Source organism: Nannospalax galili, unplaced genomic scaffold, assembly GCF_000622305.1.
Source record: "Nannospalax galili isolate Female #2095 unplaced genomic scaffold, S.galili_v1.0 scaffold856, whole genome shotgun sequence".
Lineage (NCBI taxonomy): Eukaryota > Metazoa > Chordata > Mammalia > Rodentia > Spalacidae > Nannospalax > Nannospalax galili.
Window position 1 is genome coordinate 452818 of NW_008339573.1, and position 18808 is coordinate 471625.

Genomic DNA, 18808 nt, shown 5'->3' on the forward strand with positions numbered 1-18808 from the left:
TACAGAACCTTAACACTGACTGAGCTTGAAAAAAACAGGTAGCTTATTGATCTGTAAGAGTTTTGTTCTTTTAAAATTAAAGTTGCTATGAATTTTTATTGTAAAATAAAGTACTTCAAACATAACAAGAAGAAAAGCAACCATGGGACAGACAGGTTGATTACCCCTTATTCAAAATACTAGGGACCAGAAGTATTTCAGATCTCAGAGGCTTTTTTAGATTTTGGAATATTTGTACAGTTTTTCTGACAAAAAGTTTTGGACTTTGGACCATTTCAGGTTTTTTTTTTTGTTTGTTTGTTTGTTTTGTCTTTTTGAAGCAGGGTCTCCCTGTAGCCCCAGCTGTCCTGGAACTCACTACGTAGACCAGGCGGGCCTTGAACTTATAGAGATCTGCCTGCCTCTGCCTCCCGAGTGCTCAGATTAAAGGCCCATTTCACATGCCAGGCCCATTTCAGTTTTTGGGTTTTCAGATTAGGAATGTTTAACTACTATCAGAACAATGAAGAAACTAAATTAAGATATCCTAAGTGCTCATCTAATGGAGAGACTTTATTCTACCGAGACCATTGGGGATTTGCTTAATTTTGACATAGGTATTTCTGCTTGCAGTGGCAAAGGGCTTTCTAAAACCAGTAAGGTATGCCTGAAGCTTCAGGATAAAGCTTCTCTTTAGCAAGTAAATACCAGCTGACCTGAGGAGAAGCAAAGGTTATTAGCTGGGCCAGCCTGTACAGTACAGTACAGTTCTCATTAGGAGGGCCTTCACAGCCTATCTATGACAAGCATGGAATAGCCACTAACCTCCCTCCTACGTAAATAGACTTAACTATTTATTTGAGCAAATTCTAGGGACCCTACTCCAAATGCTTAGAATGGGCAGGACTAACCATAATCCTGCTCACAAAAGGCTTATAATCTGAGATAAAATAATTCAGAGCAACACTTAATTCAACTGTATCTCACAAGCCCAACTGTGAAATATTTTAAAAAGAGACAGGCAGATTTGCTTAATTTAATAGGAAGCACTAATCAATTATGTATTGCCTCAGAAATTACATTGCCCTCATAAAATCGGAATTAGGGCTAGCAAGATGGCTCAGCAGGTAAATGTTTGCCACCAAGCCTGTCAACCTGAGGTGGATGTCTAGCCTCCACACAGTGAAAGGAGACAACCAACTCCTCAAAGTAGTTCTCTGATCTCTATAAGGCTACACTCATGTGTGCACACCCATACACATATACACAAATAAGTAAATAAATGTAATAAAATTTTTAAAAAGAAAATAAAAATTAGTGTTCTAAAAGATAAATGTCAGAACAGGCATGTGAAGCCTCTTCCTCCCAAGATACTGAAACAGAGAGAAAGAACAGAGCAGCACCTTGACATCTAGGTACAAATGGGACACACTGAGGCAGGCACCTAAGAAGGCCTGCTGTCCATAGGACAGAAGCCTTTAAACAAAGCAAAAGGTAAGGAACTTCAGAAAGGAAGTTATAGGCAAACTAACAATCACCCCAAGAAGGTTTTAGAAAAGAATGGGGACCTTTAAAGACAATCTTCAGAAAAATATTTGGAAACCAAAGGAAACTAACACCTACTAAAGAGTCTCTGAGTAGTGACTAAAGGTCTGATGTGGGCTGGCAACACACTGTCATTGATACACATCTACTGATAACATAAGAAGTGGTTGTGCCATCTGACCCCCAGAGAGCTGGTGGGCTCTGTGTCAGTCGAACATGACAGGAGCCACTGGAAGTTCATGGAAAGCACAACAGTAGCGGGTTGTATGTACTGTACTTCTAAGTTCCTTTTAAAAAGAATTCTATTCTTAAATTACAAAGGTTCTATTATGACTGACCATACTTATTTCATCCAAAAATTAGGGGGGTAGGGATGAACTCTAATGTTACATACACATCACCCCACTTTCCATCTCTATCGCCTCAGAGTTTAGAAATAAGCATTACAGTTTGGGTGTTTTCTCTAATGGTAGTACCACCTTTAGAAAATAACTATAAAATCTTTCAAAAGATGACTGACCAGAAGAAATGCTTATAAAATACAGCAAAATTAATTTCTTTCATAAACAAAAAAAATCACACAAGTCTCTAAGAAAATGACCAATACAGGGAGTAGGAATGAGAAAATATAATAAGTCTTCAGGAAAAGAACATTCTAATATCCATACAAAATAATGTTAACTCTCAACTAATCTTTAAAGAACAAATCAAGAGAATATTTTTAACTTATCAGAGTCATAGACACTTTTCAGAGTCCAATGACCTCTGATATGATGTTAATTGCAGAGAAGGATGAGTAGTACAGAATTATAGACTAAGCAAGGGAGAAAAATGGTTACAATTCTTTAGAAGGCAGTGTGGCAATATCAATCAATTTTAAATATATAAACCCTATAATTCAGGAAATCTGATGCCAGAACCTTACCTCTATAATAAGCTTGTGTAAGTATCAAAGACATTAAAAGGATTATTTTATACTGTCTGAAAAAGCCAAAAGCTGCAAAATAAAAAAATATCAGTGTACCTCTACAAAAGGGAAAACCCACGGAGACATTAGACAGACAATAGGCAGCCATGCAAACAGAAGGCAGAATGTATAGACAGACACATGGAACAAACATCAGGGCAGAACTAGCACCTGCAGAGGCCAGCATAACCTCACTCCTCCCTGAAGCCTTAGCAACACGTTTTCCAGTAATGTTCAAAATAGGGATCAACATCTCAAAAACAGATACAAGGGACTGGAGAGATGGCTCAGTGGCTAAGAGCACCGGCTGTTCTTGCAAAAGATCCAGCTCAAATCCCAGCACCCACATGGTGGCTAACAACTGTTCATAACTCCAAGTCCAGGGGATCTGATGCCTTCCTCTGCCCATCTTGGGCAATGTATGACATGGGTGCACTTACACGCATTCAGATATAACACTTATACACATAATAAAATAAAAGAAAAGGCGGGTATGGTGACGCATGCCTTTAATCCCAGCACTTGGGAGGCAGAGGCAGGCAGATCTCTGTGAGTTCAAGGCCAGCCTGGTCTACACAGTGAGTTCCAGGACAGCTGGGGCTATAGAGAGACCCTGTCTCAAAAAGACAAAACAAAAACAAATACAAAACAAAACAAAAAAATCCACATACAATTGACACTGTTATAAACTTTTAATAATAATAATAATAAATTTTTTTTCTTTAAAGGCTGGTGAAATAGCTCAGCCTTACCAGGTAAAGATGTTTGCCATGCAAGCCTGGAACTCACAATGGAAGGAGAGAACTGACTCCTGAAAGTTATTCTCTGACCTCCCACATGTGCCTTGGCACATGCACATATACACCATAAACATTTTAAATAACAACAACAAAAAAATCTTGCACACCTTGGGCTGAATTTTTGTTCCTGATTTTCTTTGCAGTGATGCTATCATAAACTTACTGTTTTTCATGACACACGTCACTGCCCTTTCATCCCAGAATCTATTAAGGCTCTTAGAACCAGGAATGTAACTCAGTGGTATAACATTTACTATGTGCAAGGCTCTGGGTTTAATCCCTAGTACCACAAACAAAAAAGTAAATTAATTGTTTTTTTTTTTTTTTTTAAGTTATGTTCTTACAGAGAGTGGTGTTCCAAGCTTCTTCAGCTAAGAGTGTTAACATGGAGCCAATATACATGCAAATTAACCTCTTTAAATTTAGCCAATTGGACCAGAGCCCACTAAAATTAAGAGATTCTTCAAGTAAGTATAAATGATAATCTAATTCCTTAATTCTATTCTGTGCAAATGGCTCTGCTTAGCCCAAGGTATGAAGAAACACATCTAAATCAAGTTATTCAGAAATGTAGAGAGGGAAAAGCCAGGAAGGGTAAACCTAAAGGGGGAAATATAAACACAAGTCATTGGCAGAAGAGACCTTTTTTTTGATTAGGCCAAGGTAATTTCTGCTATTTTGTTGCTTGTTTTTTGAGACAGGGTCTCCCTGTAGCCCCAGTTGCTCTCCATTTCACAGAGCTCCACCTACTTCTACCTCCCTAGTGCTGGGACTAAAGGTGTATGCCACCAGGCCTAACTAATTTCTACTATTTTTGTTTTGTTTTGATTTCTACAGTACAAAAAGAAAATATCTTCATGTTAAATTTAAATACTTACTTCCCCAAACTTCTATGGAAAATCCCTCACCTAACTCCCAAAATAGGTGAATCAAGCCAAGATTTATTACTAAATTTATAGCCCTAGACACAGACTAGCTCTAGTGTAAGGAACTAGGCTGCCTCATGACCCTGGCCCTGACATTCCCTCAAGAGTACCAAGTGCCAAAGCACACAAACATCCTCCAAACTAGAAGGGTGTACTCCAAACTGTAAGTTGCAAGATGAGGTGGAACACTGCCCACCACACTAACCTGTTTTCTCAATTGTTTCTCAGTCATATTTACTAATAAAGGAACAAAAAGCCTTTAAAAAAAAAATTGCTGGGCGTGGTGGCGCACACCTTTTTAATCCCAGCACTTGGGAGGCAGAGGCAGGCAGATCTCTGTGAGTTCAAGGCCAGCCTGGCCTACATAGTCAGTTCCAGGACAGCCAGGGCTACAGGGAGACCCTGTCTCAAAAAGAAAAAAGAAAAAAAAAAATCAACAAAGGGCCAAAGACCAAAACAAAACAGGGATGATACTACATTGTCTCAAGTGATGTGTAAGTGATGCAGTCATTTTAGAAGAGGAAAAAAACCCTCTTCCTTCAAAAAAAACAAAAACAAACCCCCAAACTACTTATTCTGTCTTGATAGAGCAAAAGCCCAAGTATGTGGTTGCCAAGTAAGACCTAAAAGGGTTCAGGAGAAATATTCAGATCCACACAGTCTAGTATCTCGACTCTAAAAGTTGCTACTATTCAAAAAGTATAAGAGATTTTTCCAAGCAGCGATCAAGACTTCAGCAACAAAGTTTATCTCAACACAGTGTCCAGGATACCTCTGTGCAACACTCTGGTGCCAAGGCATTAATTTTTAGAATTAAATACAATTAAAGGAATAGCTGACTTTTTGGTATAAAACAAATATAAAACTTACTATCTACCATAAAAGAATAGAAAATTTCATTTATATATCTGTATGACTGAAGTAACCTCCTCCAATCATCCAGGTATTTGTTAAAAGCATTTCTCATGTAGAAGAATGTAGATAACAACAGCTACCTAAATCTTGCCATAAGATTCAGTGACTTTCCTTAAAACCATTTTACAGAGGACAAGTGGGTTAGATTTTACTTCTCCTTTGCTTGGTAATAAATATATCAAACATTTATATGCAGAATAAAGTTGCTCTAAAATGAAAAGAAGTTTAGTTTAGAGAACAATGCTATCTATATAAATAAAGGAAAAGGGGGGGAGGGAGGCGGAGGGGAGAAGGGGGGATGAAGGGAAGGAATAAGATCAATGAGAAACACACACACTCACACACGTGCATGCCCAAACATGTCTTTGGGTCCACAGCCTCAACCTCTGAACCCAAAAAGTAGGCAGGTGAGAAAAATGACTATGACCTTGAAAGAACTGTGTTCCTCAGTCATTCTGATACAGCAAAAGCAGGTCTATCCACCTATTCAGGAATATAAAAAACTAATAAACTGCAGGGCATGCTAACAGGCACCTATTATACCAACTATTTGAGAGTTGAGGCAGAAGGATTTGGGCTACATAACAAAACTGTCTCTTATTTAATAAAAAAAAAATACACAACACACACACACACACACACACACACACACACACACACACCACACACATGCGTGCGCTCAGGTTAACACATGAATGCAAACCAGCAGAGGCCAGAAAAGGGCATTGTATCCTCTGGAGCTGGAGTTACAGGAGGTTGAGGGCAATCGTGTGGGTGCTGGAAATCCAACAAGTGCTCTTAACAAGTGTTGAGCCATCTCGCCACAGAAAAATAGATGGGAGAATTCCAAAGGCAAAACAATCTGGAGGCATTTTGTTTCTGAGAGATAATATTATTTCAACACCTAAATTATAACATTGGGTCCAATGAATTTAACAACTCCAACAAACATTTACTGAACAGAAGGCCCAGAGTAAGAGACAGGGAGACAACAAAGTGAAAAGACCCAAGTCAGGCTAGCCTCTGCCCTCCACAGATCCACAGATACGGAATCCACAAGCTGAAATGACTCAGGAGTCTCTTGTGAATTTAAGAAATCACACACACACACACACACACACACACACACACACACACCCTTTGATCCCAGCACTTGGGAAACAGGGGTGGACAGGCCTCTGTAAATTCAGGGCCAGCCTAGTCTACATAGCAAGTTCCAGGCCAGTCAAGGCTATACAGTAAGACCCTGACCCAGAAAAAGTAAGGAGATGCTTTTCCTTCTAAATCTTCACATACTTGCACTCATTCCTAACCACGGTTGCTCTAATTCAACTGACTCAAATACTTTTTCTACGCAAGGAACTGAAGTGGTCACTTGTGAGAATTTAATCCAGCTTCTGCATTACAAAGATTATTTTCGTCAGAGAACAGCTGACTTCAAGTAGACATTCACAACATTCTAAGGGCTTCCTTTCCATTAATAATAGTAACATTAACGTAATAGACTGCCCATGTGAACTCCCTGCCTGGAATTTTTAGGGGCAAGCTCCTAGAGAACAATGTCACTACAACCTAGAGTCACAGACTCAGTAGGAATCTGATTAAAATTTATCCACAGAAAAGCGAATGAGCAATAATATTTCACAATCCCATCTCCAGACCCAGGTTGTGAACACCAGGGTATAGAAGGGATTAGAGGAAGATCAGGGTCAATGGGAGAGTGGCACATTAGAGTCAGCATGCTGGTAGAGCAAGTACTAGTGCAAGTTCATTCCTGGGGACACGAGCAACTTCAGCTCAGCCAGAGAAACTATGTACAAAGTACACTGTAGTCTGTCTGTATAGCCTTCCTTCTCGTCTCCCTTCACAGTATCACATGTACGGATACTGCCTTCCCTCTCCTTTCATACTTTCTAAGGCATTACCTTCAATAAAACTTGTACTTCTAAGTAAATTTTGAGGTGACTTTTAGAAAAATTCAAAAATACGTAATTGATTACTAAAATCAAACAAAACTTATACACAGGGCCCTAAGGATGAGACCTTAAGCATCTTCTAGTTATCGCTGGAATAGTCATATTCCAATATAAAAGTTTTATCTATTCAGAAAATGACTTCATAGAATTCACCTAGTGGAATGAAACCCTCAAAAGACAACAAGCCAGTAGTGTTCTTGTTTTACAGACATCGGTGGTTTTCAGGTTTCTGCTTTCAGGTCTGAAACAAGCTTCACTAAGGATAAGAAAAGAAATAAGTACATACAGCTAAATCAATAAGGCAAAGATATATTAAAAGGCATTCCCTTAGTATAGCCTGAGAACATGACACTGATTCATGCTAGAAACATCTTATGCATTTATATAATACTAGCCACAAACATTCATATCTGAGGTCTGAAAAATTATACAACAGGAAGAAGCTAGAGTTAAGATAAACAAAACCAACCAAAACCAAAACTCCTTCCCAATCTAAATGACCTCTTTTTTTTTATTCCTAAGAAGAAGTCCAACAAGAGCTGGTATAAGACTCAAAGTCAGTTCTTAAGTGTGCCAGTAGGAGCTGGTGTGCAAACATTCCAGTTTTTTTCAGTGCCACAACCTCCCAATCTGAGCAGTAACTGTAGCTTTCAGTTAAGGAATAGGTAAGATGTTGAAGTAGAAATACTGGGGACCACGCCAGAATTCAGCCACACTGCATTACTTGTTCAAAATCATCTCCATTCCACTATCAACATTTGGGTCACGTGTATAAAAAAATGACTGTATAACAACCTTCCCTTTCTCCTAGTAGGGCATTCAAAGATCAACTCAGCACTATTTTTCAATCAGCATGGTGATAAAACATTGTTATGTAATAAGAGAAGTAAAGATCTTTTTAGAGTTCCTTTGAAATTCTCAATTGGGGTGGGGGGGCACCATGGTTTCTGGAAGCTAACCCCTCTTTATCCTGCCTTTAAGATGTTAAGTTCTTAATGACAAAGAAAGCAAGCCCATTTAGTTTAGCAACAGTCATACTTTGCTTTTTCACTAAGTATGACAAGGCAATTGAGTAGCTTTCCAAACTATCAGAGCAGAGGAATTACCTTGCTAGGCTGGCGTTTTAAAACAGCATTTCATAAATCAATCGTGCAGACTTCTGCACATTTAGAAGATCTACAGAGAATCAGCAGTCTAATACTAGCTCTCACACACATTAAAAATCATCACTCCGCTAGTCCAACTCACTGTTCAGACGGGTCATCTTGAATGCAGCCTTTATTACAACCTCATTGTTGCTTCCTACACTGAAAGAATACCATGTTTTAAAGTCAGTTCTTCTTTCTCGATTCATTTTAATCGGAGGGTCTTTCAAGGACCCCAAGACTATTATAAAGCATGGTGCTTTTTAACAGTAAAGCTTCTGGAAAACCCAAACAAAAGACACGTCACCCGGTGACGTCAGCCTATATACAGTTGTGTGTGGTCGCAGCACATAAGCAAATCCATTCTTGTGCCGTTTCTCGGAAAAGCTTTTCAGTAAATGCACTCATGCTGCTCCAGGAGCTCTTCTCTGCAACAAGCCGCCCATCTGCCATCAACAAGTTAAGACCAAGAGAACTAACAGCTGCAGGAAGGAGAGACTGATGCTTTGATGATCAGCAGTAATCGGGGGAGGAGGAAATTAATAACATAATCAAAGCTGATTTAAGGGATCAGAGCACCACAGAAAATGAAACCAATGCTATCTAGAGGAATATCCTAAGGAAAAATCAACTCACCCGGGCAGATTTCAATTTTACTTGAAAAGCCTGGGACACAGAAAACAGGAAACTGGTCAAAGGCTCCTGCATGTTAGAGCCTTTTACAGACTCACTGCGTTGAGTCTGACAACCCTGACTGAATGCAGCCTCCAATGTGCTCAGAAGAATGGGTAAGTCCATGCATTTCTATGTCTTATACAGTCAACAAGGAATCACGCTTTAAAAATAGCCAGTGAATTCATGTTTTTTGAAGCAAATCACTGTTATTTTTGGATTTTAAGATTTATATAAAGGTGTATCACTGAGAAAGGGGGCATGATTTAATTTAATCTTTATAAATGCTTTAAGTTCTGCTTCAGTCATACAAACAAGGTTAATTTTTCTGCAGTGACTGAAAAATAAGTTATACGCAATGAAATATTTCATCATAATGTTACATTGTTGTTGCTTTTAACAGCCCATATGTTCTGCTGAAACATATCCTATCTTCTTGTTTTCTTTAAATTATATTCTGCAGGCTTACATTTCAAGTGGCCATTAGGGGCCCCTATGCTGGCAGCAATATATGCAATGAGTGTGGTTTTAAAAATGCTGCCTGCCCTGGGTATGGCGTGTCCACCCAAATGCCGCTGTGAGAAGCTGCTATTCTACTGCGACTCTCAGGGCTTCCACTCAGTGCCAAACGCCACAGACAAGGGTTCTCTGGGCCTGTCCCTGAGGCACAATCACATCACAGAGCTTGAAAGAGATCAATTTGCCAGCTTCAGTCAACTTACCTGGCTGCATTTAGATCACAATCAAATTTCAACAATAAAAGAAGATGCTTTCCAAGGACTATATAAACTTAAGGAGTTAATCTTAAGCTCCAACAAAATATTTTATTTGCCAAACACAACTTTTACCCAACTGATTAACCTGCAAAATTTGGACCTGTCTTTTAATCAGCTGTCATCTCTGCACCCTGAGCTGTTCTATGGCCTTCGGAAGCTGCAAACCTTGCATTTACGTTCCAACTCCCTGCGGACTATCCCAGTACGCCTGTTCTGGGACTGTCGTAGTCTAGAGTTTCTGGATTTGAGCACAAACCGTTTGCGAAGTTTGGCTCGCAATGGATTTGCAGGATTAATCAAACTGAGAGAGCTTCACCTAGAGCACAACCAGCTGACGAAGATTAATTTTGCTCATTTCCTCCGGCTAAGCAGTCTGCACACACTCTTCTTACAATGGAACAAAATTAGCAACTTGACATGTGGAATGGAGTGGACCTGGAGCACTTTAGAAAAGCTAGACCTGACTGGAAATGAAATCAAAGCCATCGACTTGACAGTGTTTGAAACGATGCCTAATCTTAAAATACTCCTTATGGATAACAACAAGTTAAACAGTCTTGATTCCAAAATCTTAAACTCCCTGAGATCCCTCACAACCATCGGCCTCTCTGGCAATCTGTGGGAATGCAGCCCACGAATATGTGCTCTTGCCTCCTGGCTGGGCAGTTTCCAAGGTCGGTGGGAGCATTCCATCCTATGCCACAGCCCTGACCACACCCAAGGAGAGGATATTTTAGATGCAGTACATGGGTTTCAGCTCTGCTGGAATTTATCAACCACTGTCACTGTCATGGCTACAACTTACAGAGATCCAACCACTGAATATACAAAAAGAATAAGCTCATCAAGTTACCATGTAGGAGACAAAGAAATCCCAACAACTGCAGGCATTGCAGTTACTACAGAGGAACACTTTCCTGAACCAGACAATGCCATCTTTACTCAGCGAGTAATTACAGGAACAATGGCTTTATTGTTTTCTTTCTTTTTTATTATTTTTATAGTGTTCATTTCCAGGAAGTGCTGCCCTCCCACTTTAAGAAGAATTAGGCAGTGCTCTATGATTCAGAACCACAGGCAGCTCCGATCCCAAACACGACTCCATATGTCAAACATGTCAGATCAAGGACCGTATAATGAGTATGAACCCACCCATGAAGGACCTTTCATCATCATTAATGGTTATGGACAGTGCAAGTGTCAGCAGCTGCCATACAAAGAATGTGAAGTATAATATCTACCCATCATCAAAAGTCACATCAGATAAGTAACCTATTTTACATAGTAGGGGCCAAATACATATCCAATTTTTACCAATGGTGACATTAAGCCTAATTTTCCAAATCAAGTGGAGACTTGATTTTTTGAAGTGTTGAAGTATTTTTAATTTTTTAAATGAAAACATATTTTCAGTGTTAAATGAAGCAATGCTCACATTAATTTGCACTCTCGTTGGAAAATCTAAATGCTTACTTCAAAATAAGACATTTCATGTATGTAATTATATACTATTGTATGTAAACATTTACACTAAGGTCTCCATGTTTTTTTTTTCTCTCTCTCTACTCAAAACAGTTCAGAAAAAAACGCTATTAGGCAGAAAAAGACAGGGATGAAAACCTGTTTGATCGCTGTTCTCTATCCCATGTACTACACCTGGCTTCCTGTTTAAAAGAAGACAGCAAAGTTCTCGTGTGATAATTTGGTATTTACTCAAACTATAATCTATTGCCAGTGTGAAAAGTAGATGTACATGTATGCTGAAGACTGGTAAATATTAAACACTCTTCTTTCAGAGTTTTTGCCTGGTTAATAGACATTATCAAAGTCTACATCATGAAATCAGCACCCTTTATGTAATTCTAATAAAGCTGGGTGTCACTTTAATATATTTCAACAATGAATCCAAGAGATTATTAATAAAAGGTCTCATTATAATAAATCAATACTAAACAATTACATTGACTTCTTATCATACAACTCTAGTTTGACTTGTAATGAACATGCTGATTTTTGTGGCATTTAGACTATCATTTTATACTAGTATTAAATTACCATTTTACTAATTAACTTACTAAATCTTATTTATGTAAAAAAATAGCATTTGGGAGAGAAGAGATATGCTGTGTCAATTTAACAATCTTGACATATTCCTTCGAGTCTGAAAAACCATCCCCCTCATAAAGATGCCCTGACAAAGGGTTTAAGCCTCTTCCATCTGCCTTTTTCTGATTTTTCTTTAAACCTCAAAGAGCCAAATTAAAAATAATTGGCTAGCAAACAGGCATAACACTGATTCTTGCTGTATTATAAAGAAACAATGGAAAAATTACCTTCAAAATATGGTGTAAAATTTGCCTTTTTAATAAAGATGCACACATTATTGGTTCCTTCTGTGACAGGACCAACATATTACTGAGGTGAATCTTATGGTGGAACACTCGACATACTTTTGCAGCCACACAACATTAAGCGGAAGGCAGCATGAAGGTAGGAGGATAGAGAGCAGAGATTTTGAAACCTGACTCTCGGGTTAGTTACCAAGCAGCAAAAGTGGTTATTTACAATTTGTACCAAATAAAGCAAGGCCCAGGGACCGGCACTGAAAAGGGAAGAAAGGAAGGCTCTTTGGTATAAATATAAACACTGTATAACCATAACAACAAATGCAATGATACCACATTTTTCAGTATGAGAACCACCATAAGTATTCAATTTCTCCGATTATGACTTCTATGGGAAAACTATGGCATATTTGGGATTTAGATGCAAGTAACCAATTCCCACAGAATTTTTCCATAAAGAAGGTTTCATGTAAGAGAAAATTGAAATAAGGATCATTAATTTGATTTTAGAAAAACAAGAATTTTTATGTGTAAAAATATGTAAATCCTTAGAGGAAGTCACTGTCTTTTTTTTTTTTTTTTATTTTTTTTTAAAGGGCATCTTTTCCTTAACATACATGTTATGTTTAACATTAAATCCTTCTTTCAAGGCTTGTTTTCTTTCCAGGACTGAATCAAAAATGTTTAGCTCTAAAGATTTAGACATGATTTTCCTCCTTTAGCACTTAAAAAGATACCTACATTTCAAAGAAATTATTTCTAAGTAAAGACCAGACAAAATCACAAGTTGCAGCGAAACTATGTTCTCTGTCTTTTTTAGTTATGTTTAACATTAAATCCTTCTTTCAAGGCTTGTTTTCTTTCCAGGACTGAATCAAAAATGTTTAGCTCTAAAGATTTAGACATGATTTTCCTCCTTTAGCACTTAAAAAGATACCTACATTTCAAAGAAATTATTTCTAAGTAAAGACCAGACAAAATCACAAGTTGCAGCGAAACTATGTTCTCTGTCTTTTTTAACATGGGTAGATTAATTTGGCAAAGCCTCAAAACAGTTCAATTTAGATAGTCTTGAGTAGCAAGCATTTCATCTCCTGATAAACCAGACTCTGAGCTTGTCTGAGCTCAGACAGCTGCTGATTTTCCAGCATAGAGCGCAGAGCACTACTTCCCTACAGAGGGGCTGGATCAGAAGCCCCTATAACAAATGAGCTCCATGGGCTAAAATTTACCAATTCATTTATCATGGTGACCACTGCCATTTGTCAGATGACAGACAGCCTGTTCACAATACAGTCTTGAGAGCACAAGATTCCACTGGCCCTAAGGGATAGGAATGTTCTTCATCATTTCAAATCACAACCAAAATTAATTCAAACTATGAATAGAAAAGTAAGAAATAACAAGAACTTCTACACTAATCCTAAAGAATATAGTTAGTAAAATGGACCACAAAGTGAAGACATCCTTAATGTATGTTGCAAAGCAAGCCATTTAATAGCAGGGGAAGAACATAGCCGAGGTCACCGGGGGAAAAGGTTCTGTTTTTCTATTTGTTTCCACAGTTTTTGTCACATTTGCTAATTTACTGGAAGTATTTTTCCTTTCTCACTCGAAGCACAAATTTCTCTTTAATTGCCTATGAAAACAGGGTTCCATTAGTTGTGTATTTTATCACAGTATCTGTACTATCTTTACCAACTGGCCAGGATAGAACTACACATCACAGCAACTCTCTAAGTAGTTCCGGTTATAAATGTGGAGGGCTTGCTTTTTTGATGGGGTTTTATCTTCTTCACCATCACCTTCCAACTTCCTTTCTTCCTCATTTCAAGGTTAGAGGAAAATGACCATTAAGAACCAGAAAAATAGCCTCTCTAGAAAAATGCTAAAGAAGACTATGACATCCTATGTACCTGAGCCTAAGAACTAGTTTGCAACTCTTCTAGTCATTTCTGTAGCTTGCAGGGACTTCAATCTTACCCTTCTGAAAAGAGAGTGGGCTGGTATATCTGTAAACCCACACAGAACTCAGAAGACTTACTGCCAAAATCAAAAAGTGAAGACCCTAGTTTTAAAGTCAAAAATTGGTATTATAACGTGTAAGTTCTTAATGTGTCTAATTTCTGCACCGATTCAATGAATGCGATTGACTGGACTTCCCAATTCCACTCACTAGTTATTAAAGTCCATCTGTTTATTTTAATGCTAGTCACCAAAAGCTAAACTCCATCTTCCCCCTAAAATAAACTAGCACTAGCCTGCATTCTAAAATACAAAAAAAACAGGCTTATTATTTTCTTAAGTCATACTTTACAAGGGGGAAAGGCTATAAACTTCCTGTGTTCTCAATTCTCTCTCCCTGCCCCCAATGTGTGGCTATCAAAAAATTTTAAAGCAAGAATATTTTTAACAGCTGACTTACAAGAATAATTTTCCTAATACAGTAATACAGTGACAGAAATATTTCAAAAGTCTGTTACAGGACATACTTTTCATATCTTCTCAGTTGAAGTGCTTGAACCATAAAAAAAACAATCCAAACCAAAACAATAAAATGACAGTAAGGCCATCTATATAGATAAATGTTTCTCTATCTAACCTGGGGCAAACTCATAGTGCTTGACTAAGACCAAAAAGGAAAAAGAAAAGAAAATAACCATTTAAACTTTTATTGTGCTACTGCAAACATCTGGAAACTTCTGCAACTCCCTCAACTGACTTTTTCTTCCTCAAATTAAAAAAGAAAGTCGGATACATGGAGTATTTGTTTGGTGAGCCTATCAACGCTGAGATTAGAAGCCCAAAGAACAGTCCAAACATGTACTCAATCCACCTTTAAGAGCCATTGGGGATGGGGTAGATGGGTTGGGGGTAGGAAGAAAATACTATTACATAAGGAATTGGGGGATATAATACAGTGTACAGACAAGTTTTGTTATTAAAATTGTGTATACTGTAAAAACCAAATGTCTCTTTTCTTTTATAACTTCCCTGAAACCTTCTAATGCTGGCATAAGAAATCTGAAAAAACATTTGACAGATAAGTTAAATTAACAGCTGTTTTTATACTATGTTATTCCTCAATGCCAAATGTATCAGCTGAAAGAAAACGGGGGAGGGGGCATCTAATCATTACCTATCTTTATTTGGAAAGACAAAATTTGGCTAAGAAATGGGGGGGGGCAGGGGTTGCCACCGTGCAATTAGAAGTTGTTCTTGTAAGCCCTGGGGGTTAATTGTTCCTGTCTCAATCCTCCCAATACAACAGACTACCACCAGGCACCCTGGTGCCTGGACTTAATAGAAACTTGGCCTCTACAAAATTGGGACATATCCCAGCATCACCTTGATTACCACTCCTGAAAGTTCACAGGTACTGAACATGCTAGAACCATGAAGGCTCAATACGTGACCTACTCTATCCCTAATGATGCCAGCTCCAAGGGTATGAATGATGGAATTTTTTTTTTTTAACTAGTGTTATTTTGTTTAGCATAAATACCCTCAGACATGATGCTATGCCTGGGCAAAGTTAGGGCAGAAACCGTCTTGACTTCCAGGAACTGCCATGACTGATTGTGTCACAGTTGCAGTTTGTACCTCCTGCTTGTTATCCAGTCCCACTGCCAACACAGACAAAAGGATTTAAAAGGCTCTCAAGCCAGGTATGGTCTTCCACATGCCTTTAACCCCAGCACTGGAAGGGGTGGAGGAGGGGAAAGAAGAAGACCACCTGGGGTTGCTGGCTGCCAGCCTAGCCAAAAAAACCCCACTAGCTCTAGGCTTATTCAAAGGAATAAAGCAGAAGGTGATAGAAAAGACCACCTGGCACCCTCTTCTAGCTTCCATGTACACATGTATGTGTACACACACACACACACACACACACACACACACACACACTTTTCTCCAAATACTTGGGGATTTGGGGGATCAGATCAGAGGCAGGAACCTCAGCTTTAACTAGTGCAGAACAAACAGCATAGTTTTACAGCCAGAATAATTCTGTTCACACTAGTGAGCATAGGTAGTGGTGGTTTTAAATTGCACAAAAGGAACAGAGCTTATTAATATAATTTTTATACACTTTAATCTCAAAATGCCCATGTAAAGTTACACCTGACTTCTCTATGAGTTATTTTAATTAATTTTGCCTGAATAATCACAGAATTCTCAGGTTTCCCCCACTGAAATGCAAAAGAAATATTTCCTCAAGGTCTGTTAAGTGGTTTCCCCCAGTCTTTTTATAAAATAAGTCTAACCAATTGGCTATCAAGTCTCCTTCAGACAAAATGTACTATAAATTATATTTACAAAGAAAAAAAGAGAAAGAGAGGTGAGAATATAACTATTCCAAACATCTCTCCTTAGTATAAGGTTGACCTGCCTCTTCACTAACTGATGGTTTAGGAAACTAGGAAAGGACAAATCTTATTTTTTTTAAATATTTTATTTATTATTCTTATGAGTGTATTGCCAGCATGTAAGTGTGTGCAATGCTGTGGAGGTCAAAAGAAGGCTTTGGATTCCCCTGGAACTGGAGTTAAGGACTATTCTTAGCAACCATGTGGATGCTGGGAATTGAACCCGGGTCCTCTGCAAGAGCAGTCAGTGCTCTTAACTGCTGAGCCATCTCTCCAGCCCTGGGACAAATCTTTAACTTTCTCTTCCACTATCTAAAAGGGACATAAAGATCAAGAAAGCTCCAAGCAAGTACAATGAAGCATCTTAACCTGTAAACCCCACAAATTATATCAACTCTCTCTCTACATAAAGGTTTGGCAACAAAGCCTAACCTAAAGCTTCAAAGGAAATACTGCTAGAAACCCAGCATGGAGAGGCACCTGTGCATCTCCTTCCATGGGAACCAGATTTTTAAATGCAGCCCCAGAGACAATTCCAAAAGCTTTTTTATAAATTTCAAGAGACTTTACCTAGAACCACAGGGAAGACATGCAAAATGAGTCATAGTTAAGCATGAACTACACTCCACAGCCATTCACAATTATGTTTAGAATATAACTCCATCTTTAGACTCTGGCATTTATAGCAAAAGTAGAGTTACCAAAGCTCTAAGTTGCTTTTTCTAAAGAATGACATATAAAAAACAATAGCCATTTATATTAGCTAATATGTTTCATTACTATGAGGGCCAAACATATTCTTGTGAAGAACAAAAACATTTTCCATCAGATATAGCTCAGTAAGAAGACCATTTGCCTACATGTGGAGGCCCTGGGTTTAATCCTTGTCTGCCTTCCCCTTCTCCAAAGTCTGAGCAGATAAATATACAAAGAACAACTGCTTGGTGCCCAAAACTTCTACAAAAACTTTGTTTTAACTTACACATAACCTAATATGGTAGAGCCAAAAAGCACAGACCAATATAATCTCAACTACAGAATAGCTAAATGGGATATTAAATTAAAAAGCAAAGTTTTTAAAAATATTTTATTATTTTTGTTTTGTGTATGCACGTATTGCCTGCATGTAGGTAAGTGCACCTATGTCATGCAATGTCCGTGGAAGACAAAAGAGGCTGTCGGATCCCCTGGAACTTAAGTTAAAGTTGTTAGCTGCCATGTGAGTGCTGGGATTCGAACCCAGGTCTTCTGCAAGAACAGTCAGTGCTCTTAACCACTGAGCCATCTCTCCAACCCCAAAGCAAAGTTTCTCAACTCCAATGGTCCAGGATGTTTCAGAGATTACAAGACCCTTTGAAAATTAATGTAATGTAATGTAAAATTATGTGGGGTTCAAGATTTAACCAAACCCTGAAGGGTTTTAATAATTCACACTAAGGGTTAAGAAGCACTGGTAGAACAATAAAATAGTTATTTCTCACATATGGCCTTCATCTACATGGTGGCCAAGGGAAAAAAACAAAACCCATAGCTTTCATCTGGTAAAGAAACACAATTTAGCCAGGTATGGTGGTAATCCCAACATTCAGAAGGCTAAAGCAGGAGGGTTACAAATTACAGGCCAGCCTGGGTATCAGCAAGATTTTGTCTTTAAAAAGAGTGTGTGTGTGTGTGTGTGTGTTCATATACACATGAAAGAAACACTGGTTTATCTTATCTCATATGCAAAAGTCTGAATTCTTTATAAAATGGAGTCAGATGTCAGAGCAATACGAAAAAATGTCAGACAGAATCTCTAAGGGGGTTTAGAGAATCAACAGACTTGTTCTTTTATGTCAATTCTTGATAAGCAGCCTACCCAGGCATGCAACAGAAAGTCTACATGAATGAATGAGTACTTTAAAATTTTTCTCATCAAAAACAGAAGAATGGAGCAGCACCAAGATACAGGAGCCTGCTGATGTCCCAGATTCTCAAATGCAGGAAGCTCTTCCAGTGCCACCAAATCCTCTTGTGCTCCCGGGCCCTCCAATGCCCTCAGATATTCCAATGCCTTCAGCCGGACCAATGCACCCAGGTTCCCAAATGCTCCAAGGTTTCCCAGTGCCCCAGGTTTCCAAATGCCGCCAAGGCTCCAGATGAACCCAGCACCCTCAATCCAACCAAAGTTCCAAATGAATGGAAACAACCCGGCAGCCACAGATCTCCAAGGGCCCCCAAGGCTCCAAATGAACCCAGCACCCCCAGTGCAACCAAGATTCCAAATTACTACAAGCAACCCGGAGGTCCCAGTTCTCCAAATGCCCATGGACACTCAAGATAGTCAGGTTTCCCCACCTCCTAGGCTCAAAGTGCTCCCCAGTCCTCCAAGGAGGCAACAGAAGAAAGCAGCTTA

At 38.7% G+C, this 18808-nt stretch overlaps 2 protein-coding genes across 3 annotated transcripts in view; one reads left to right on the top strand and one right to left on the bottom strand.

Moving 5' to 3' along the window:
- Ctnna1 (catenin alpha 1) overlaps positions 1–18808 on the bottom strand; it is a 165059-nt gene that overhangs the window by 42487 nt on the left and 103764 nt on the right. The gene's annotated exons all lie outside the window — the stretch shown is intronic.
- On the top strand, positions 8551–11276 carry Lrrtm2 (leucine rich repeat transmembrane neuronal 2). Of its 2 annotated transcripts, none has more exons than XM_008834279.3 (2): positions 8551–9041; positions 9389–11276. In XM_008834279.3, the coding sequence occupies exons 1-2, from the start codon at positions 9038–9040 to the stop codon at positions 10933–10935; spliced, it is 1551 nt and encodes a 516-aa protein (XP_008832501.1). In that variant the 5' UTR covers positions 8551–9037; the 3' UTR covers positions 10936–11276. The 2 variants fall into 2 exon arrangements, with proteins under 2 accessions (XP_008832501.1, XP_029419970.1); XM_029564110.1 differs by having other exon boundaries at positions 8553–9041; positions 9817–11276.